The sequence below is a fragment of the Amblyraja radiata genome, chromosome 4 (assembly GCF_010909765.2).
Source record: "Amblyraja radiata isolate CabotCenter1 chromosome 4, sAmbRad1.1.pri, whole genome shotgun sequence".
NCBI lineage: Eukaryota > Metazoa > Chordata > Chondrichthyes > Rajiformes > Rajidae > Amblyraja > Amblyraja radiata.
The window spans coordinates 16,560,934-16,584,838 of NC_045959.1; the positions used below are offsets into that span (position 1 = coordinate 16,560,934).

The window sequence follows — 23,905 nt, forward strand, 5'->3', positions numbered from 1 at the left end:
CTCAAAGTAACTATTGAACGTAAACAGTTACTTGAAGATTGACTTCAATGTGAAGATGCAATTTATTTAGGTCACTCTATGCCACCAATACATTTCTTAAGCCATTAAATTAGGAATATCAATTGTCCAGTTGGCTATCAATATCTAATCAATGAAACTTCTATCACACAATACAAATTTACTTATACTACACCACACAAAGGGGAGAGAGGGAGAGGGAGAGAGGGAGATGGAGAGGGAGAGGGAGAGGGAGGGGGAGAGGGAGAGGGAGAGGGAGAGGGAGAGAGAGAGAGAACGATTATCAGTGGATATGGTGAGAAGGCCGATTGGCCTACTCCTGCACCTACTGTCTATTGGCTCCTTATAAATGCCGATGGTGTACATCTCGACAGTCCCAACCTGTCACGTGAACCGATCAGAATTCTGAGGTCACCATTGTGCAGTCAAATATAATTCTTGCTCTATTCCTTCTGAAACACTTCTAGTTAGTGCCAACAACAGACAGGATCAGTTTCTAGATACTTTTATAAAGCAAAAGAGGAAAGCTGAGTAAGGAGTATTGAAGGCCAAACGCAGTCCACAAATGCAGATACCTGATGCTGAGGTTTTTCAAATCCCATTTTCAGTTGGATGCCATATAAAGGTGGGCGGATATCAGCATATTAATCCACTATCAATTCACAATACTAGTTTGGAGCTTATGTCTCCTGCCTTTATGTAACAGGAAGAGATGCACATTGAATTTCAGCATAATCTTCCCTTCTAGATCCCAACATTTCATACAGCAGTCTAGACTGCTGATAGCCGCTTTTGTTTCACCAGTGTGAACACTCACATTAGTAATAATGTTATCATGTTCATATTTACAGAAACTCTCGTCGGTGCTTCACTCTCAGCCACATTCCATGACCACAGCACCCGAATCTGATGTTACAAGTATTTCTCAGTCAGAAACCCAACGTGCATTGATGTCTGGACACCACCTGAGCAGAACTTTTCATTTTGTGCCTTGAGAGGGCCGTTGAACAACTAGACAGACCCTAACTAACTGTGTCCAGATATTGCAGAGGCTCAGTAACTGAGCTCAATCATCAATGCTGACTTTCAGCTGACTACAATCATTCTATTAACTGATCATTGGTTTTCCAAGGATTTGCATCTTTTTATAGTATATCAGTAAAACGCTATAGCACATTCATTTAGCACAACCACAGCACAAGACACATCATTCCATTTATTTACAAGATTTTCATTATATCAGCATGATGTTAATTTTTCTTTCACAGACATTCCATGAGCAATGTGTTCACATTTCCATGCAGCCTTTGGCCCCACATTATGGAGTGATGGGAGGGCCTAAACCCTTGCTTCCTTCCTAGATCATAGCCATGACTCTGCCAAGTTTCAGAGTGCGTTTTATAGTCCGCAACTTTCAACAATTCCAGCCAGCTGCATTCATCATTGGGAACTCCTTCCTCTGAAATCCAAGCTTTGAACATGCGGTTGATAAATCTTGCTGCAGCATATGAACTTGATGAAATAGGAGGACGCTGATGGCTGACATGCAACTTTGTAGCTTTAACCCAAATTCCCTTCATGTACATTGCCATTCTCTGTCTCACCAGGGCCCTATGGAATTGGAACATGGCATCTCTACACTTGTACTCAAATTCTCAGTTTTCCTTGCTAAATGTTTCCTGTACTTGTTGACTTTGTGATTCATGGACAAGAAAACCCAGGTCCCTCTGGACACCAATATGTTTTAAACTCTTGCCTTTAAGAAAATACTCTGCCTTTCTTTCTCCTCCACCAAACTGGTGTCTGTTTGTTTCTACTTTGTATTCCGTCAGCCAGGTCCTTAGCCATTCACTTAATCTATTCATATTTCCCCATGTCTCACTGGAGTTTTAACACAGCCTGACTACACATATTGATCCCCTCATTCAAATCATTGATCTAGATAGTGAACAGCTGGGGACAAAGCACCCATTTCTGTGGCACCCTACTCATCACACTTTTCAACTTGAAAATTACCTCTTTATTCTGACTCTATTCTCTGCTCATTAATCAATCAGCACTTAACCCTCAACATCTTGCATTCTATTTTTTTAATAATCTCTTGTGTGGTATCTTTATCAGAGACATTAATGTTCATAAAATAACTCCTCAATTGGTTCACTATTACCTGCTTTGCTAATTACAACTTCAAGTTCCCAGTGCATGTTGATCCTGCCAACTCTCTTACTATTTTCAAAGTGCGCTTTTCCCACTCAATAAGTTTCAAGAATGTTCCTATTATTGAAACTTGTTTAATTAGTCTATAGTTTATGGTTTTAGTTCTACACTGCTTCTTAAATAGAGGAGTTACATTTCTTGCCTCCCAGTCTATGGGTACATCACAACATTTATGATATTATGGAAGATAACAACCATTATATCCACCTCCATCAAACCCATTGATGCAGGTTATCAAGTCCTGGGGGAGTTATTGCCTTTCAGCTCTCTTAATTTCTCCAATACTGTCTTTTGACATTTCCTACTGGTTGTGTGTATCCCTGGGAAAAGCATATAGATTTGTGATAGCACAGCTGAATGGGATGAACCGTGACAAAAACCAATAGATCCTTTTCATGATCTTACTAATTGCATGTTCCAGAAGGAGATGGCTGATAGTCTCGAGATGGGTGATAGTCTCATCCCTGCCACGGCATGCAGAGCGTTGTTACTCCAGCTGCATGTGGATTTAATAAAGGGCCCTTGACATCATGAATCAAGCAAGACCAAGTGCTTGTCTGACAATTGTGAAGTATTCTGCTTTGTGAATTGGTCTTCTGCTCAATGAGCTAACTCACAGAACCTTCCATCTATTTTCCCCATGTGGCCTTGGACGTTTTGCATGGACAACTGCCTCTTGTGCACAGATTTTTCTACAAAGAACAGATGTACTACATGATTCGCCTTCATGGAGTGATCAGTGGCATTATGGGCAAATAGACCCTTTGAAAATTCAGGTTTAGATAAAAGCCAGTTAACTGCATTTATTTCAGCAATGCTAATAAAACGTCGGAGCAATATCTGTGTCCCCCTCTTCCCCCTACCTTCCTCGTGCATCCCCATTCAAGAGAATGCAAAACATTAATCTACAGTTGCTATATGGTTTGCTAAACTGATGTATCTCGTACCTACATTTTGCTATTTTTTTTAAATATGAAATTGAGCGATTGCTCATTTTGATCCATTTGTTCAATTAATTTTCATAGGAACAATGGTTAAATGTGCATTTATTTAAAACATTTGTTGAGTCAAAGTATTTATCATATGTGCTGACAACGGAACAATGAAATTCTTTCTTGTTGCATAAAACTGATGATAAATCCCTGCAATATCAGGGACAGCCTGTGGATCTATCAAGTCCTTGCTGGCTCTTTAAAGACCTATTCTGTCAAATTCCCCTGCAAACCATTTACCTTCAGATATTTATCCAACTTCTTTTTGAACTTCACATCAATGCTCCCAGGCAATACCCCAAGTTTGAGGAGGAAAAGTCATAACTTTTCCCTCCACGATCCATTACATTTGCCAGTAATCTTCATGTCATGTACTCCGGTAATATAAACAGTTTCTATGTTTATCTCATCTAAATCTGTGCATCTCAATTACATTTCATTTAATCATTCTCTGCTCCAAGGAGAACATCCACAGCTTTGGTAGTATTGGATCACCCTCAACCAAACCTTCAGTCTGAAGAGGAACTGAAGGGGCAGACTTAATACCAATCAAGGGTCCTGTAATCCTGGTAAAACTGCGACTGTGGCTGAAGCAGGTGGCTCTTCTGGCAAGCAGCATTGCCCTGTTTTCATGCAGGCACATGTCATCTCATCCACGACATCCCAGTCCACAAACCCCACAGAATAAGAGGCAGTTTGTGATGAAATTCTGGGCCCATTCCAGTAAAGTGGTGGGGCTGAGTTGCTGAGCCTTCACATTCTTCCTAAAGTGCAGTGATTAGAATTGAAGCCAGCACTCCAGACCTTGGCCTTCAATGTAGGTGTTTCCCAATGAAACTGTGGGGAGTTGTTTCCTTATTGAGTTCCTTATTGAGTCCATGCCTGCAAATACATAGTCTTTGGTTATTAATTTCCAATTGCAGGTCAGAATTAGAATTTAGTGATACGTGTAGCTGGCATTAGTCGACACAATGATTCCTTGTGCAATAAAAAGTGAAATTGAATTCACGGCAAACATTTCCCAATCTTTAGATCTATTACTGCAATGCAGGGTCAATTTTTGTTTCAAAAATAGTTTTGTAATGATTTGTTTAGTTTCAGATTATGATTACTTCTCGGTTAGTGGTGATCAAGATGTTGAACAGACCGAGTTCGACAAGTCCTCCACAATCCCACGAAATAGTGATATAAGCCAGTCCTATCGCCGAATGTTCCAGGCAAAGCGCCCTGCATCGACAGCAGGCTTGCCAACAAACTGTGCACCAGCGATGATGACTCCAGGCGTCGCAACAATTAGGCGAACGCCCTCAACCAAACCTTCAGTCCGAAGAGGAACTCTAGGCGCAGGCCCAATACCAATCAAGACACCTGTGATTCCTGTCCTAACTCCGACTGTGCCTGAAGCTGGTGGCTATTCCGGCTTACAGCTTGGGCCAGAGGAGTGCTCGGAGCAGGGTCCTGAGACTTCAGAAAATAATTTATCTTTAGCTGCGTGCACACAAGCACTAGCCACCTCACCTATGTTGTCCCAGTCCACCAACTCCACAGAGGAAGAAAGGCAGTCTGTAATGAGCCAACAGATGTCAGCAGTGCTCCCGGCCACCAAAATGGTGACTGCAGCGGTGGACCACCCTGGTGCAGCCTCAAGCCTGCAGGAGCCAGTTGCGGCAGGTGAAAGTTCATCGGCCCCCTTACCTCCGCAGGGTGAAGACATGCTCAGTGCCATCCGACGTGGAGTAAAACTGAGAAAAACAACTACCAATGACCGCTCGGCCCCACGATTTTCGTAAATGTACAAATTATAGTGTGGAAATTAAGATAGGGGGGTCTCCGTGATCTGGAGAAATCCATTCCAGTGTGTGTATTTGGAAAAAAAATTATCTCAATAACATACCAGAAGTATATTATGTGAGAAGCTCATGAGAGAGGAGACTGGTGGAATAAAGGGGAAAAGGCAGTTGGGGAATAGGGGAAGCTTTACTAGTTGCATTACCTTTTGGATTTTACAGTCTATAATTATGCAGACTGTTTCCTGTTGCAGCTGCTTTTTAGTTTGCCGATTGCTTTATTCTTTCCCTTCTGTCAGAAGGTGCCAAATCATATATAACATGCTATGAATTTCATTGTAATCTGACAGAGAGCACAACACGTTGAGATTTATTTTATTGAGGAATGGATCATTTTATTTAAGACTGTTAAGGAAGGTATTCAGTGACTGAAAGGTAAAGAGTAGTGCATTGAATTTGGAGCATATTGAGTAAAATGAAAGATTTAATTTATTGGATTTTATCCATGTACAAAGATTTTTCTATAGGATGGAGCGATAAGCAGCATCACTCAGTATTATGCATATTTACTGTCCTTGCAGTAAATAGAGATGAATTATAGCAGACTATCAGCTAACATAAGCAATACAACACAAAGGCATGATGAGTCAGCGTGGATTAATGTTTAGTTCGAGTGCCATGACAGTAACAAGACTAAAAAAAATTGATGTTTTTACACAGTTAAACATACAGTAATTTTCTAGTGCTTAATGTTGATCCTATTGAAATGAGCCATTCACGGTAACAGAATTTGTAATTTCATAAAATATTTAGACATTGCTTTCTGTTAAATTTAACTGTCCACAGAAGTTGGCTTGTTTGTATGCATGTGGCCCAATGTTATTTTCTTTACACCTATAACATTTCATATGCTCTCTTCACACTTCCCTTTCTCCACTATTTTTCTAATTTTAAATACAGATTTTAGTCTAAAACAGCAGAAAGTAAGCGAAGTACAGTAAAATCACATCTTTTTAAAAAAACTCAAAAGGTAGCAGGGAGTTCTCTAAATAACATTGCCTTTTTCTCAAATTTTCATTTTAAACAAGAGTTTCACCCAGCAGGCTGGGGCAGGTAAAACCCACAGAGTACAATATTAAGAAAACAAAACAAAATGTTCATGCTATGACAGAGCAGTAGCCATAGAATTACAGCTCAGGTCTTATCCCTTGTGCAGCAACGTGTCTATTAAAAATACTTTCAGGGGCTTGTTTGTTATGCTCTCAATTCATGAATGGAAAGCTGCAAATGGAGTGTACAAATATTATGTATAGTTGCCATCTTCTCTCTGCATGATTAATACTTTAATATATGTTTAGCATTTTTGGTAAGCAGAGTCTGCATTTTCAATATTGTATTTTGTTTGCATCAGTAATAGCTGGTATAGGTCATGCAATCTTCAGTAAATTGGTATATCCCATTAATTCACAATGTCTTCATTCAATGACCTTAAATGTCAGCACAAGATGGTAGCAGGTATGTAAATTGTTTTCAAATGCGGTTTGCTTTTTTTAAGCATTAGCCACTAAGCGCAATTATATATGGCTGTTTTTAATCTTGCAGGTGTTTTTACATAATCTTTTAACATTTCACAAGGCACAGAAAACATAATTATTTCCATCAATTGGAGAATGTTCTCAACATTCTGGAGCCACATAAATTAGAGTTGCTATTCATTTTAAATGGAGTTATGTTTGATCTTTGCAGAAAAGGTTAAGCAAATCAGCATTTGAAATTACCCAATTGCAACGTTTAATAAACAAGTCCCTGGTTAGAAAATAGTAATATCTTTGTAGTGCCTGTGGTGATTCTGATACAAAAATGTAACTGAAAAGACAAGTATACAGTGAGACAGGAATAGTTAATATACAATAGTAAATCCAGCTGATGCAGATTTGCAAATGATGCTAATAGTCAATGGTTACTTATTAGATCTTAATGCTAAAATAATAGCCACAACAGTAATCGTTCAGTGAAAGAAAAAAAATGTAGGAAAACGTCAAGGCACATGGTAGATCAAAGTAGATTTTCAAATTCATCGCACATCCTTGCATCCCTTCATGGTTAAATATTAAAGAATGTTGCCAAAATTTTAATAATGTGTAAACAGAATTGTTTTTGGAATAGTAAACATTTGATGTGTTTTACAGATTGTAAAACAAAAAGGCTATCACACTGAAATTAGAGTTGTTTCTAATGGTAAATTATTGTGGTTTTTGTTTCTGGTTTGTATTGAGAGTTGACCTCTCCTTGTGGAGTTTCATTTTGTTTGACAGGTGTAAATATAACAACATATAATTTTTGTGTCGGCCTCTTCTGTGTAATGATTGCTTCAGCCTATATTAAAGAAATTTAAAGAAAATCCATTTTGTTTTCATTTTGTATTGAAATGTATGTTCATAACTTTAAGTTAGTTATTCACTTTCTAATGTCAGACATTAGGTGGGATATGTAGTGGTAACTGCAGCCATGATATATCCTGATGCATGAAAACGAATTTGATGATAAAAACTGCTGTTGCCACAAAACTCCGTTCAGGAGAGTTTTCTCCAGCACTATGTGGAAGCCCCCACACGTGAGAGGGCAACACTTAATCTAGTTTTGGGCAATTGGGACAGGACAGGCAAGTGAATGAAATGATGTCGACAAGCCTTTTGAGACCAGTGACCACTGTTTGATCAGGTTTAAGATAGTTATGGATAGGGGCTGAGAGGGAACACATGTTAACATACTCAATTGAGGTAAGGCCAATAGGTGCAGTAGTAGGCCATTCGGCCTTTCGAGCCAGCACCGCCATTCAATGTGATCATTGCTGATCATCCCTAATCAGTAACCCATCCCTGTCTTCTCCCCATATCTTTAAGAGCCCTATCTAGCTCTCTCTTGAAAGTATCCAGAAAACCGGCCTCCACTGCCCTCTGAGGCAGAGAATTACAACTCTGTGAGAAAAAGTGTTTCCTGGTCTCAGTTCTAAATGACTTACCCCTTATTCTTAAACACTGGCCCCTGGTTCTGGACTCAACCAACATCGGGAACATGTTTCCTGCCTCTAGCGTGTCCAAACCCTTAACAATCTTTCATGTTTCAATAAGATCCCCTCTTATCCTTCTAAACTCCAGAGTGTACAAGCCCAGCCGCACCATTCTCTCAGCATATGACAGTCCCGCCATCCCGGGAATTAACCTTGTAAACCTATGCAGCACTCCCTCAATAGCAACAATGTCCTTCCTCAAATTACGGGACCAAAACTGCACACAATACTCCAGGTGTGATCTCACTAGGACCCTATACAACTGCGGAAGAACCTCTTTGCTCTTATACTTAACTCCTTTTGTTATAAAGGCCAACATGCCATTCGCTTTCTTCACTGCCTGCTGTACCTGCATGCTTACTTTCATTGACTGATGAACAAGGACCCCCAGATCCCATTGTATTTCCCCTTTTCCCAACTTGACACCATTTAGATAATAATCTGCCTTCCTGTTTTTATTACCAAAGTGGATAACCTCACATTTATCCACATTAAACTGCATCTGCCATGCATCTGCCCATTCACCCAACCTGTCCAAGTCACCCTGCATTCTCATAGCATTCTCCTCACAGTTCACACTGCCACCCAGCTTTGTGTCATCAGCAAATTTGCTAATATTAGTTTAATCCCTTCATCTAAATCATTGATGAATATCGTAAATAACTGTGGTCCCAGCACCGAGCCTTGTGCTACCCCATTAGTCACTGCCTGCCATTCTGAAAGGGACCCGTTAATCCCTACTCTTTGTTTCCTGTTTGCCAACCATTTTTCTATCCATGGCAGCACTCTACCCCCAATACCATGTGCCCTAATTTTGTGCACTAATCTCCTATCCATGCTGACTTGGACCGATCCTGTTACTGCTATCCAAATGTGCGGCTATTTTAACTTTTATGATTGACTCCAGCCAGGGCCGGATTTAGATGAAGAGAGGCCCAAAGCTGTTTCACTTGTGAGCCGCCCCCCCCCCCCCCCCCCCCCCAATCCCCCACCCCCACGACTAGAGGCCCATGACAACCCGACAGTGACAGTGTGACACTTTTACTTCCTACTGTATGTTGTCACTAAACAGTTGGTTTTAAAATACATATTGGATTAACCGCGGAGCGGGCGATGCCTTACCTGGATCGCAGTTTGAAGCTCTGTAGTGTTGGGCCTGCTGCTTCAACATCATGGAGCTCTGGTTTGCGGAGCTCCCAGCCTCGGGCCGCGCTGATTTCAACATCCCTTTGCCGAGGGCCGCCAGCATGAATCTCCGCCCAGCTCAGCCTGTGGACTTCGGGAGCCGCGGTCTCCGGTAGGAAGTGGCTGATTCGGAAGTCCAAGCCGCTGAGAATGTTCTCCCCTTCCGATGTCGGATGGTGACCCCCAAATTTCATTGCACCAATTGGTGCATGTGACAATAAGTGTCTCTTGAATTGAATCTTGAATATTAAGAAATAAAGAAACTACAAATTCCCGGGATGGCGGGAATGTCATATGCTGGGAGAATGGAGCAGCTGGGCTTGTACACTCTGGAGTTTAGGATGAGAGGTGATCTCATTGAAACATATAAGATTGTTAAGGGCTTGGACACACTAGATGCAGGAAACATGTTCCCGATGTTGGGGGAGTCCAGAACCAGGGGTCACAGTTTAAGAATAAGGAGTAAGACATTTAGAACGGAGACGAGGAAACACTTTTTCTCACAGAGAGTGGTGAGTCTGGAATTCTCTGCCTCAAGAGGGCAGTGGAGGCAGGTTCTCTGGATGCTTTCAAGAGAGCTAGATAGGGCTCTTAAAGATAGCGGAGTCAAGGATTATGGGGAGAAGGCAGGGACGGGGTACTGATTGGGGGTGATCAGCCATGATCACATTGAATGGTGGTGCTGGCTCGAATGGCCTACTCCTGCACCTATTGTCTATTGTCACTAAGATCAAAAATGTTTTTTTCTTGCCTTCATAGCAAAATCATCCAGAAGTTCGCCAAGTTTGTCTAAGTTTGTCACTCTCAATGCACAGAATGCTCAGAGAAGACAACCTCTCTTGAGACATTGTGGACCTTAATTCATGTTTAAGTCTTTTGAGTCTTGAAAAATACCTCTCTCACGAGCAGTTGGTGAATATTAAGCTAAGAAACAGCCACAATATTGCTTACACATTAGGGAAGGCCATCTGAATTGTTTCCTTGTATATTATTTGATAAAGGTCTGTATGAGACAGAGTGCTCTTCTGTATGCCTATGGCTTTCTCACGTACGAGTGAAAGTGCAAAAGTTCAACAGTAAGTTTCAGGTCAACATCTTCTGGGTATGCTTCCATCAACGGTTCAACACCTTGCAGAATTTCAGGCTTAGATGCGGTCAGATTAGCAAGAAAGGAAAACTGTTGTGCAACTTCAGTGTACACAGTACCTCTTCTTTTTAAATTGGTTTCAAGTGCATCTCGTATAGGAATAAAGGATTTTATCCTAAACATATCTCTTCAAGAGAGTTTATCTAAAGCAACAGGTCCAGGTGCACTTCCATCATTTACTTGCCATTTCCTTACTCGTTGTCTCCCTGTGACAGTTCTGTAGTTAACATCTGGCAAGGTGGCCTTTGCTTGTTGCACAAGCTCATCAAAATCTTCTCTAATTTTGCTTATAAAATCCTGAAGTGAACTGTACAAACTTGCACATACTCAATAACAGTTTGGATTTCTGAATGGATTTGTTGACCTTGTGGAAATGACCTAGCAGACGGGTCCAAAAATGCAGCATAAGCACAAATTCCAGTTCTTCCATTTTCTGCAAAAGATTGGTAGCTTTAAGCCTGGTATCACCCTTCACATTAACATCAGAGTACGAATGACTGAGGGCATCAGTGATAGCACTGTAATGCCCCTGTCCCACTTAGGAAACCTGAACGGAAACCTCTGGAGACTTTGCGCCCCACCCAAGGTTTCCGTGCGGTTCCCGGAGGTTGCAGGTGGTTGCCGGAGGTTGCAGGTAGTGGAAGCAGGTAGGGAGACTGACAAAAACCTCCGGGAACCGCATGGAAACCTTGGGTGGGGCGCAAAGTCTCCAGAGGTTTCCGTTCAGGTTTCCTAAGTGGGACAGGGGCTTTATTCTAACTAAACAAACAGGTTCACTTCTTAATAAACAGACAACTCACAAAGCAGTTTGGTAGACCAATTCAAAACTTTACTAATTATCGGCCAATGGAAGTGGCAAGAAAAACAAACCCCAGCCAAGTGAGCAACACTGTCCTCTCTGCACTTCCCTGAACACAGAATTACATGGTATTATATACTGTTGAGGCGGTTGATGTCCCGCCGGCAGTTTAAAATAAAATGGTCTAAAGCCGGAAGATGGCCATGAGGGGGAGTCCAAGAGGAGGGGGTGCGTTGGAGACGGGAAAAGGGATCATCAATGGGGGTGAGGACTCCTTCCCATGGAAGAACGGTGTGAGGCGGAGGCGACGGAAGAAGAGCTGCAAATTAAGGCGGGCGCGGAACTCATTGAGGTGGGGACGGAGGGAGACAAAGGTGAGGCCTCTGCTGAGGGCAGACCGTTCGGTATCTGAGGGGGAGGTCGGGGGTTGGGGCCGGAGGAAGGCAGGTGAGTGGACTGAGGCCGAGGCGATGTCTGGTGGAGGGTGGTCAGGGGGTAGGGGGGTATGAGGACTGTAGTGTGGGTGGGGAAGAACTGGGGTCACATGGTTTGAGGGGAATGGGGAAGACCCAGTGGAACAGCCACTGAGGTTACCAGGGTTAGGGGGGCCTAACACTAGGACCTAGCGCAGTCAAACTCAGGGGAGTTGGAGTCTGCAGCGTGGAAACAGCGCCACCGATGGTAGGTTTTGTAACAACGCCACTATGTCAAAAGTTTTACACACCTTGGTGGAGTGGGTCGAGGCCCCCCTAGATCTCGAGGCCCTAAGCTTAAGTTTGTCTAGCTTTTACGTAAATCCGGTCCCCTTTGTTCAACTGTAACACCGACACCTCCGATTTACCCATCACCCTCTCCAATTGTAGATTAAACTTGACCATATTATGGCCATTACCTCCTAATGGCTCCTTAACCTCAAATTCCTTTTTTCAAATCCAGTTCATTACATAACACTAAATCCAGAATTGCCTTCTCCCTGGTAGGCTCCAATACAAGCTGCTCTAACAATCAATCACGGAGACACTCCACAAACTCCCTTTCTTGGGGTCCAGTACAAACATGATTTTCCCAGTTCACCTGCATGTTGAAATCTCCCAAAACAATCATAGTATTACCTTTACTACATGCTAATTTTAACTCTAGATTCAACTTGCACCCTATATCCAGGCTATTGATTGGGGGCCTGTCGATAAGTCCCATTAGGGTCTTTTTACCCTTACAATTCCTTAGTTCTATACATACTGACTCCACATCTCCTGTTTCAATGTCATCCCTTACAAGGGACTGAATATCAACCCCTCTGCACACCTGTCTGTCTTTTCGATAGGAGGTATACCCTTGAATACTCAGTTCCCAGCCCCGGCCCCCTTGCAGCCATGTCTCTAATTCCCACAACATCATACCCAATTTCTAACTGAGCCTCAAGCTCGTCCACTTTATTTCTTATACTTCGCGCATTCATCTACAACACTTTGACCTCGGTATTCACCTCCCCTCTCACACCGCTCGCAATTGGCCCTGACCTTACTCTCTTATCCCTTCTTGAACTTTCCTTCCCATTAATTCGGGAGTCTTTTGTAACTTTTCCTGTACTCACTTCCCTTTCAACTCCATCTTTCTACTCCCAATTTGAAGATCCCTCCCCCCCCTCCACTATTTAGTTTAACCCACACGTGTAGCACTAGCAAACCTGCCTGCCAGAACGTCGGTCCCCCTCCAGTTAAGGTGTAACCCATCCTTTTTGTACAGGTCACCCCTACCCCAGAAGAGATCCCAGTGGTCTATAAATTTAAATCCCTGCTCCCTGCACCAGTGAACTTTGAGGGTATGCGAGGAGGTCTCGCTCAAGATGATTGGAGCAGGTTATGTGAGGGGAAAGGAACATCAGTCAAGTTGGATGTTTTTAAAAGTGTGCTGTCAAATGCTCAGGATATGCACGTCCCTGTTCGAGTGAAGGGCAAGGCAGGCAAATGTAAGGAAGCTTGGCTGACGTGGGAAATTGACGCATTAGTCAAGAATAAGATGGACACATGACACAGGTATAGGCAGCTGGGATCAAGTGCATCCCCGAAGGAGTTTCAGGAACTGAGGAGTAAACTAATAAATGAAATCAAAGGGCAAAAAGGGGTCAGAGGATAGCTCTGGCAGATAGCATTCGGGACAGCCCCAAAATATTTTATAAATACATAACGGGGGGGGGGGGAAGGGTGACTAGAGAGAGTGGGGCCCCTGAGGAATCAAAGCAGTCACCTCTGTGTGAAGCCACAGGAGATGGGCAAGGTCCTCAATGAGTATTTACCGAGGGGAAAGACAGGAGGACAGAGAAACTTTGGGCAGTCAATGGAACTGTCGAGAGCAGTCAGTGTTATGGTCGAAGAGGTGCTGTAGGTACTATTGTGTATGAAGGTAGACAAACCTCCAGGGCCTAATCAGATATGTCCGAGGACATTGTGGGAAACTAGAAATTGCAGGAACCCTGGTTGAAATTTACGAGTCTTCTATAAATACAGGAGAGGTGCTGGAAGATTGGAGGGTGGCAAATGTGCCTCTATTCAAGAAGGGCTGCAGGGAAACTGCTGGGAACAATAGGCCAGTGAGTTTAACACCTGTAGTCGGAAAGTTACTAGAGAGTATTCTGAGGGATAGGATATACAGGCAAGTGGATGGACGAGGGCTGATCGGGGAGAGCCAGCATGTTTCTTTACATTGGAGGCCATGTCTCACAAATCTGAGTTTTTTTTAAGACGTGACCAAAAAGGTCAATGAGGGCAGAGCTGTAGATGTTATATACATGGATTTCAGTAAAGGCATTTGACAAAGTTCCGCATGGTAAGCTGCTCTGGAATGTTAGATCACATGGGATCCAAGAAGAGATAGCTGAATGGATAGAAAATTGGCTTCATGGAAGGAAGCAGTGGGTGATGGTGGAAGATTGTGTCTTGGACTGGAGGCCTGTGACTAGTGGTGTGCCTCGGTGTTGGGTCCGTTACTGTTTTGTCATCTACATCAATGATTTGGATGACAACATACATGGCAAGATTAGCAAGTGTGCTGATATACAAAAGTGGGTGGATTTGCAGATAGTGAAGATGGTTGTGAGAGATTGCAGCAGGATCTTGATGGATTGGCCAGGTGGGCTGAGGAATGGTTGATGGAATTTAATACAGATAAATGTGTGGTATTGCATTTTGGGATCTCTTACATGGACAGGACCTACAAAGTGAACGGTAGGGCTCTGGGGACTGTTGTAGAGCAGAAGGATCTAGGAGTGCAGGTGCTTGGTTCCTTGAAGGTGTAGTTGTAGGGAGGTAAGGTGGTGAAAAAAGCTTATGGCACATCGGCTTTCATCAGTCAGAGTATTAAGTATAGAAGTTGGGAGTCATGTTGCGGTTGTATAAGTTGTTGGTGAGACCGCATTTAGAGTATTGTGTTCAGTTGGGGGCACCATGTTATAGGAAAGATGTTGCAGAACAGGAAACGGTGCAAAGAAGATTTACAAGTATGTTGTCAGGACTAGAGGTTCTGAGCTGTCGGGAGAGGTTGAGTAGGCTGGGACTATATTCCTTGGTAAACAAAATTGCTGGAGAAATTCAGCGGGTGCGGCAGCATCTATGGAGCGAAGGAAATAGGCAACGTTTCGGGGCGAAACCCTTCCTAAGACTTTTTTTGGAGGGATGGGGGAATCACAGAGGGGCCAGTCAGAGAGGAGGATGTAAAACTGTCTTCGGAGGGAGGAGAACATCTTCAAAGTAGGCATAACTTGAGGAGATATCGCAATGGAGTAGATAAAAATGTTCAAGAAGGAACTGCAGATGCTGGAGAATCGAAGGTAGACAAAATTGCTGGAGAAACTCAGCGGGTGCAGCAGCGTCTATGGAGCGAAGGAAATAGGCAACGTTTTGGGCCGAAACCCTTCGATGAGGTGTATAAAATCATGCGAGGAACAGATCGGGTAGATGCACCGTCTCTTGCCCAGAGTCGGTGAATCGAGGACCAGGGGACATAGGTTTAAGGTGAAGGGGAAAAGATTTCATAGGAATCTGAGGGGAACCTTTTCACACAAGGGTGGTGGGTGTATGGAACAAGCTGCCAGAGGAGGTAGTTGAGGCTGGGGTTATTCCAACGTTTAAGAAACATTTAGACAGGTACATGGATAGGACAGGTTTGGAGAGATATGGATCAAACACTGGCAGATGGGAAGAGTGTAGCTGGAACCTGCCCTGGTTTTGTCAAGTTAGGCCAAAGGGCCTGTTTCCACACTATCACTCTATGACAATGACTAGTCAGTCAAAAAAATAATCATTGTACATTTTATGGTAACTCCATAAAAACTCCATAGAACACGGATATGATGTGTTTCGGTCGGGACTCTTCTTCAGACTGATTGATTGCGCGGGGGGGGGGGGGGGGGAGGGGGGTAAGTGGAGAAAGACATTCTTCTTGTGTATGGCGTGCACAGCCTGAAGTTGTAGGAAGCGTGGTCTATTTGATCTTATTTGATTGTGCACGCCGGGTTGATTGCATTTGTCGAAACACGGCAGACCGCCTTTAAACATTGGTTGTTGGAGATAGCTGGTGCGGTGCACTCTTTTTATCTCCTCTCTTGACGCGGAACCATCCTTAATAGATTTACTTTAGTATGAAGGAGGATAATAGCATCTTCATTGGGGACATATGCGACAGTTATTCGAGAATTGATTTTTTCATAATGATGCAGTTAATTGAGGAACATCTGTGTCAAATCTGCGTGAATGAGTGGACAAAGATCTACCAAATGGGGGATAAAGTGTACCAATTACTTGAAGTACAGGCAGTTCGATAAAACACAAAACAAATTGAAACAGGTACAGCCACATCTGTGGAGAGGAAATAGAGGATTGCTTGAAATTAATAAACTCAATATCATATTCCAGCAGCTGTAATGTCCTCAGCTGAAAGATGAGATGGTGTTCATCAGCTTCATTGGATGATGGAGCAACATAGAAGGCCCTACTCTCCTAGTAATCTAGTCCACGACCTGACCCTTCTTTCTTGATATCTCTATCCCTATTTCAGGGGATAGCTATCAAACATCTTCCTAAGCTCACTGAATCTCTCGACTACACATATGATAGTCAAAGCGCTGTACAGCATGGAAACAGGCCCATTGGCCCACCTATTTGGCTATTCCCATGCCCCATATCCTTCTAAAAATCTTCCTATCCATATATCTGTCCAAGTGCCTTTTGAAAACCATAATTGTACCAGCTTCTATGATTTCTACTGGCAGCTTATTTCAAATAGACTACATTCTGAATGGAAAAGGTTACCCCCAAGGTCCCTCTTAAATTCTGTCCTTTCACCGTAAGCTTACAGATATGTCCTCTCGTTTTTTAGCCCTCTACCTGGGGGAAAAACAGAGTTCACCTCATCGATGACCCTCGTGACCTTGTACACGTTGATAGTGTCACCCCTCAGCCTGCTACACTCCAAAGTCCCAGCCTCTCCCTGTACCGCAAGCCCAGGTACGGCCCTGAGAATCTCTACTACACCCTTTCCAACTTAATAGAAACATAGAAAATAGGTGCAGGAGTAGACCATTCGGCCCTTGGAGCCTGCACCGCCATTCAATATGATCATGGCTGATCATCCAACTCAGTATCCTGTACCTGCCTTCTCTCCATACCCCCTGATCCCTTTAGCCACAAGGACCACATCTAACTCCCTCTTAAATATAGCCAATGAACTGGCCTCAACTACCTTCTGTGGCAGAGAGTTCCACAGATTCACCACTCTCTGTGTGAAAAAGGATTTCCCCTCTATCCTCAAACTGTGACCCCTTGTCCTGGACTTCCCCAACATCGGGAACAATCTTCCTGCATCTAGCCTGTCCAACCCCTTAAGAATTTTGTAAGTTTCTATAAGAGAATGACATCCTTCCTGTAGCTGGGTCAACAGAACTGCACACAATACTCTGTGTGGCTCACCATGCCATTTCTGCAGCCAGGAGGAATCCATGTACCACATGTACGTGAAATGTGTGTGGTTGCAGCCCCTTTTTGAATATTTGAAGGGGCGGCTGCTCAAATTCTGGTTTCACCGGCCCCACTCCCTTGATTGCTGTGTACCCCGCAGGTGGGGGATGGAATGGTCTGGGGAGCTCTTGGTTAATTTACTACTGGGCCTGCTGTGGCATTTGTGGGTCATGGCATCGGGCAGCCAAGGAATCCACTCAGGCCGATTGCCTGCCCCTCTTCCGGGTTATCGGGATTGCCTGCTCCTCTGTCCGGGTGTTCCTGGAGTATGTGGTGTCCACGAGCAACTTGGCTGCTTTATGGGACCACAAGGGCATAAGTGCTTCTTAGACGGAAGTAGCAACAATTTTGTTTGATGCATATGTATATTCCTTATTTTAGATAGATGTCTCCTTAGTGTTTTCACCCCTCTAGGCAGGTGTCCATCCCTCTGTCCTGCACACGGGTGATGGTATCCCTGAAGCAGGAGGCTGCCTGAGACTTTCCTGCCAAGTACAGCACAGGTTTGGGTTAAGTGGATCACCTGTCCGAGAGCAGACTTGACCTGGTTGGCGATGGGCAGAATCTTATCGTCCACATATAGCGTTGAGAGGGGACTCCGATTCCTGATGTCGCCTTTCTCTCCCTTCTGCTTGTAATGATGCCTTTCCTCATGGAATCTGACATACTGCCAGCCAGAAGCTAAGGAGTGTACACTTCCCGCAGGTCCAGCCCCACCCAATTCCACAATACTGTACAACTTGTCTAGTTAGCCATCACTTCTATGAGATTTATTTGTGTCAAAGATGCAACATCTTGAAGCCGCGGACTGCAGAGCTTCTAGCCGTGGGCGCGGCATGGACTTACCATCCAGGGATCCCTGGAGAAGAGCTCCGACCGCCGGCCTGCAGCCTATATCATCTTGAAGCCGCGGTCTCCGGTAGGGAAGGACCGATTCGGGACTTACTTTATTGTGTATGTGATGAATAAATCTGATTGATTGATTATTGATTGGTCAGCTTCTCTAGGATCAGTGGCTCTGAAGAAGGGTTTCAGCCCAAAACGTTGCCTATTTCCTTCGCTCCATAGATGCTGCCTCACCCGCTGAGTTTCTCCAGCATTTTACCTACCGCTGATGCAGACTCTCCTGCTTGCTATCCAAGATCACCATGAGAGAGAACAGTTTGATTACAGGCAGGTCTTGTAGAGAATCTATTTCGCCTCTCCCTTCACAACAGTAATGTTGTTAAACTAAAAAACAATTCACTAGTTTCAAATGCAATAATTACTTAATTTTAAGACTGTTCTTTGAAGAATTACATATGTACAATGAGAGTGTGGCTCAACTGGCAGAACCCTTTTCTTTTGAGTATTTGAAAACCTGTGGCAGATGCAAGGGTTTTGAGAACAAAACCCCAGGCACCTAAAATAAACTGACTTTTGTCACGGTGTTGAGGGATGATTCCCTGGGTATGCAGCAGCAGCCTATTATGTGACAATTATGTTCAGAACCGCATATTAAGTGTCTATAATGATATGCTAATACAGCAGATGGCGACTTAATACCTATCCAGATCGGATCTATTCTTGAGGGTTTCAATGAAGGCTAATTAACATGAACATTCATCCATTGTCTTCCTCTGCAGTTACAATGGTACAAAATTAAAATGTCCCACCCCCATTGATTGGTTTCAATGGCCTTAAAGTATCAGTGGAGGTTAAATTGTCAACGTTTTCTTTTGTTTTGAAGACTGGTTCTTGTTTGAATTCCATAAATCCTGAATAATCCTGAGCATCACAGAAATCCAATTTCCTTTCTGCTGTATGTTTGTTTTGATTTGTGTAATATTTCTCTTCAACTGCAGTTTTCTAAAGTAATTGTTACTTTGGCAACACTGATCTGCAAGATTTTGTATGATCTTTAACCCTCCTCTCCAGCAATAAAAACATGTTCATCTTCTCATGTTTCCAGAGTCAAGGCACATTGCCTTTGTTTCTATCCCTTCTGTTGCTGTCTGATTGGCCGAGTGGAGGCATCCCTGAATTGGGGGTCAGAAACCCGTTCCTACAGAATTCAAAAATTGAGATATGGAATAAACACGTTATAACAGAATTCGTGAGGAGAAACTAAATACATTTTTTCAACACAAGTAAAATGTATTTTTTCAACACAAATTTCTTGATCCATGCACAGCTCACAGGCCCTTGCATTGCAGAAAATAATGATATGCACCATTTGCTAGGAACACCCCCACCCCCACCATAACCCGTGGGTTACCTATGCTTCCAGCAATCTACTTTTAGGATACTGTGGGGTTTTGGCATGGAGGTTGGAGGAGGTGCAGATGAACCTCTGCCACACCTGGAAAGACTGCTTAGGTCCTTGGATGGAGTCAAGGGGGAGGTAAAGCGACAACTCCATCCAAGGACCTAAGCAGTCTTTCTAAGCTGATCTCTCCCGGTGGCTCAGCACTTCAACTCCCCCTCCCATTCCAAATCCAACCTTTCTGTCCTGGGCATCGTCCATGGCCAGGGTGAGTCCCACCGTAAATTGGAGGAGCAGCACCTCATATTTTGCTTGGATAGTTTACACCCCAGCAGTATGAACAGTGACTTCTCCAATTTCAGGTAGTCCTTGCTTTCTCCCTCTACCCCCCCCCCCCCCCCCCTTCCCAGCTCTCCCACATCCCACTGTCTCTGCTCTTCCTTTCTTCTTCCTGCACCCCACCACTCCCACATCAGTCTGAAGAAGGGTCTCGACCCGAAACGTCACCTATTCCTTCGCTCCAGAGTAACTCAGTCGGTCAGGCAGCATCTCTGGAGGACGTGGATGGTTGAAGTTTAGGATCATGAAGAGTCTGACCTGCAGAGATGCTGTCTGACAAGCTGAGTTGCTCCAATACTTTGCTTTCCACAGGATTCCAGCATCTGCAGTTCCTTACGTCTCTGAGCCATGAGGGGGAGCGGGCAACAGGGTGCCAACTCAATAAGATCATATTTGACCATTTACCTCATTTTCTTGTATTAACTATATATTCCACAGATCTGATATTTTAAAATCTGTTGAGCTTTGCCTTGAATTTACCAAGTGATCAAGCTTCCACTCCTGCTCGAGTGGCAAAATGCAAAGATTCAATATCATATGAAGCATCATCATATCAAATTTCCCAACTCTATCCCAAATTGTCAACTCAATATTTGATACAAATAAGTACATAAGATTGCATAAATACAAAAGCACAAGCAATATTTTAAATAAACGCTGTTAACCATTACACAGTAAATTAGGTAGGTGAATGATATTGGGATCTGTGGCAATAAAAAAAGGAGTGAAGTTGCAGGAACTTGGGTGAAGGGGGGAGTCAGGAAGCATCTCTGGAGAGAAGTGGTCAGTCGATATTTTGGATTGAGTCCCTTCAACTAGACTGGGTCCATGATGTGTTGGTGCAGCCCATGAACTACAGTGATTCAATCCAATGAATTCTAGTATTTCCATTTCTAACTGATGGCTGCTTGCATATTTCAAATCTCATGCTTTGGGTTATTTTCTGTTGCTGCCATGTTGACATGCTGATAGACAAATCACAAAATAAAAGACTAGCTCTATAGTAATAATAATAATGAGAATTAAGAAAGCAGACACTAAAGACAGATGCAAAATCTGAAGCAAATTGCCAGAGCAACTCGGCGAGAGAGGCAGCATCTGTGCAGGAAATGGACAGTCGACATTTTGGGTGGAACCCCCTTTGGACTGAAAGTGGTCAAGCAGTCAGTATAAAGAGCGGAGGGGGTGTGCAAAACCTAGCACACGATAGATGGATCCAGTGAGGAGGAGTTCTTTGGCAGAGATTAAGTAAACATCTGAGATAACCAAGAGATGCATCTAATAATCTTAACATTTTCCAGTTCAGAAGCAATTACATTTTGCAGCAGTCATTGTTTATTGCACACAATTGACTAAAATTGAATCATTTTAAAGCCTAGTTACTGTACAGCATATTGTAAACATTATGCATATATTTACAATGTATTGCAAGTAGATTAAAAATTAATGCAATATTACTTAAATTAGCTTCCCTCTGATCTTTCATCAGAGCCGAATCTCCAGATAATTTTTCTTCCCAGGATTAATTCTGTGCTAAAATAATTTGCTTATTTCATTATAGTATGTGGGTTTTGTAATAACTTATCTATATTATTATAAAACACTGATCTTGGATGTGTGTGGATTTGTGTTTGTCTATGATTCGCATCTCCTCAAAAACCCAACGCTGTAACGGTGAAATGTTTACACATTCCGGCAGATTTACCTCATGATCTCGAAAATCGCCTCATCATTTGATTTTGATTATTTCCCAAGTTATTTCTTCAAATTGTTCACCAATCTGAAATCTTCTTTGAAGCCAACGAACTGATGACGTCACAATGGCTCCGCTGCGCAGTTTTCAACGCGCAGCCTGCTGGCCAGTTTTCCACGAGCTGCAAGTTATGTAACCCCCCGCCCGCATAACTCGCACTTGGCCGGCCATCTGCAGCGCCCTGCCCACCCCTGGGGCTCTGGATTGAAGCCGCTGCACACACAGTAATTTGGTTGGGCTTCCGAGGCCCCGCTAGATCCAGAGAGGTCCCAAGAGCTGCTGAGGCCCACCGCCTGCTCCGACCGCTTGCCGAGTTCAAGTCCGCCCTCTCTCTCCTCCCTCCCTTCTCTCCCCTACACCCTCCCTACCCTTCTTCCCTCCCTCCCTCCTCTCCCATTCTCCGCCTCTTCCTTTCTTCTTCCCACCACCCCCACAGTAGTCTGAAGGGTCTCGACCCGAAACATCATCTATTCCTTCACTCCATAGATGCTGCCTCACCCGCTGAGTTTCTCCAGCATTTTTATCTACCTTCGATTTTTCCAGCATCTGCAGTTCCTTCTTAAATAAACTGAGTTGCTCAAGCGCTTTGTATTCTACCCCCTAATGACCTACATGTTATCTTATGTAAAGAAATCAAGAACAAAATGGACACAGCCCAAAGCGCAAACATGCTCAGGCACCCGTAAAGTTTAACTATCTTTTATGTTTCATAAACAGTGCAAAAAAAGTGCATTTATTTGCAATTTTCCTGCTGGAGTTACAGCAGGCAATTGAATGTATGTCATGGGAAAGTGGTGTGTAGATACTTTGCTTAAAGATAACTTCACGTTAATGGGTTCACAACTTTACATTTAGAAATCATTTTACCCAAACGACGGAAAAGCCATAAAAGTAAGACAGACCAAATAACACCAATCTGGATGCATTATATGTAGTCTTGCATTAATAGACTCCGGTGAGCTTCACAGATAACTGGTGATGCGGACGTGCATCTTCACGGATGCTCGTGATGCAAGTGTGGAAATTCATGAAACCATGGATAACCGGAACACGACAAGATTGATCAACAGCATCCTGCATTAAGTTGTTACCTGGCAACGTGGGAATACTCTATGTGTAAGAAAGAACTGCAGATGCTGGTTTTAGTCAAAGGTAGACACAAAATTCTGAAGTCTCAGCAGGTGAGGCAGCATCTCTGGAAAGAAGGAATGGGTGACATTTTGGGTCGAGACCCTTCTTCAGACTGATCTGGTGGGTGGCGCCGTTGAGTGTGGCTGCCCCGCCTGCAGCTGTTCACCTTTTCATCCTTTTTAAAATTTTTAGTCCATCAAAATTTGTTTTGGAGATCTTTTAGTCTTTTTGTGTGGGGGATAGAAACATAGAAAATAGGTGCAGGAGTAGGCCATTTGGCCCTTCGAGCCTGCACCGCCATTCAATATGATCATGGCTGATCATCCAACTCAGTATCCTGTACCTGCCTTCTCTCCATACCCCCTGATCCCTTTAGCCACAAGGGCCACATCTAACTCCCTCTTAAATATAGCCAATGAACTGGCCTCAACTACCTTCTGTGGCAGAGAATTCCACAGATTCACCACTCTCTGTGTGAAAAGTGTTTTTCTCATCTCGGTCCTAAAAGATTTCTCCCTTATCCTTAAACTGTGACCCCTTGTTCTGGACTTCCCCAACATCGGGAACAATCTTCCTGCATCTAGCCTGTCCAACCCCTTAAGAATTTTGTAAGTTTCTATAAGATCCCCCCTCAATCTTCTAAATTCTAGCGAGTACAAGCCGAGTCTATCCAGTCTTTCTTCATATGAAAGTCCTGACATCTCAGGAATCAGTCTGGTGAACCTTCTCTGTACTCCCTCTATGGCAAGAATGTCTTTTCTCAGATTAGACCAAAACTGTATGCAATACTCCAGGTGTGGTCTCACCAAGACCCTGTACAACTGCAGTAGAACCTCCCTGCTTCTATACTCAAATCCTTTTGCTATGAATGCTAACATACCATTCGCTTTCTTCACTTTCTGCTGCACCTGCATGCCTACTTTCAATGACTGGTGTACCATGACACCCAGGTCTCGTTGCATCTCCCCTTTTCCTAATCGGCCACCATTCAGATAATAATCTACTTTCCTGTTTTTGCCACCAAAGTGGATAACCTCACATTTATCCACATTATACTGCATCTGCCATGCATTTGCCCACTCACCCAGCCTATCCAAGTCACCTTGCAGCCTCCTCACAGCTATCACTGTCCCCCATCTTCGTGTCATCTGCAAACTTGGAGATGTTGCATTCAATTCCCTCGTCCAAATCATTAATATATATTGTAAATA

The 23,905-nt window shown here is 43.4% G+C and overlaps 1 protein-coding gene across 4 annotated transcripts in view; it reads left to right on the top strand.

Annotated features, from left to right (window-relative positions):
• Positions 1 to 7,415, top strand: part of mtss1 (MTSS I-BAR domain containing 1) — a 156,588-nt gene extending 149,173 nt beyond the window's left edge. For 3 of the 4 annotated variants that reach the window (XM_033019010.1, XM_033019009.1, XM_033019008.1), the window contains one exon: positions 4,323 to 7,415. In XM_033019010.1, coding sequence (XP_032874901.1) covers positions 4,323 to 5,017 — 695 coding nt within the window. In that variant the 3' untranslated portion in view covers positions 5,018 to 7,415. Of the gene's footprint in view, positions 1 to 869; positions 3,201 to 4,322 lie in introns of those variants that run through there. The other variant, XM_033019011.1, reaches the window with a different exon arrangement.
• The last annotated feature ends 16,490 nt before the right edge of the window (positions 7,416 to 23,905 follow it).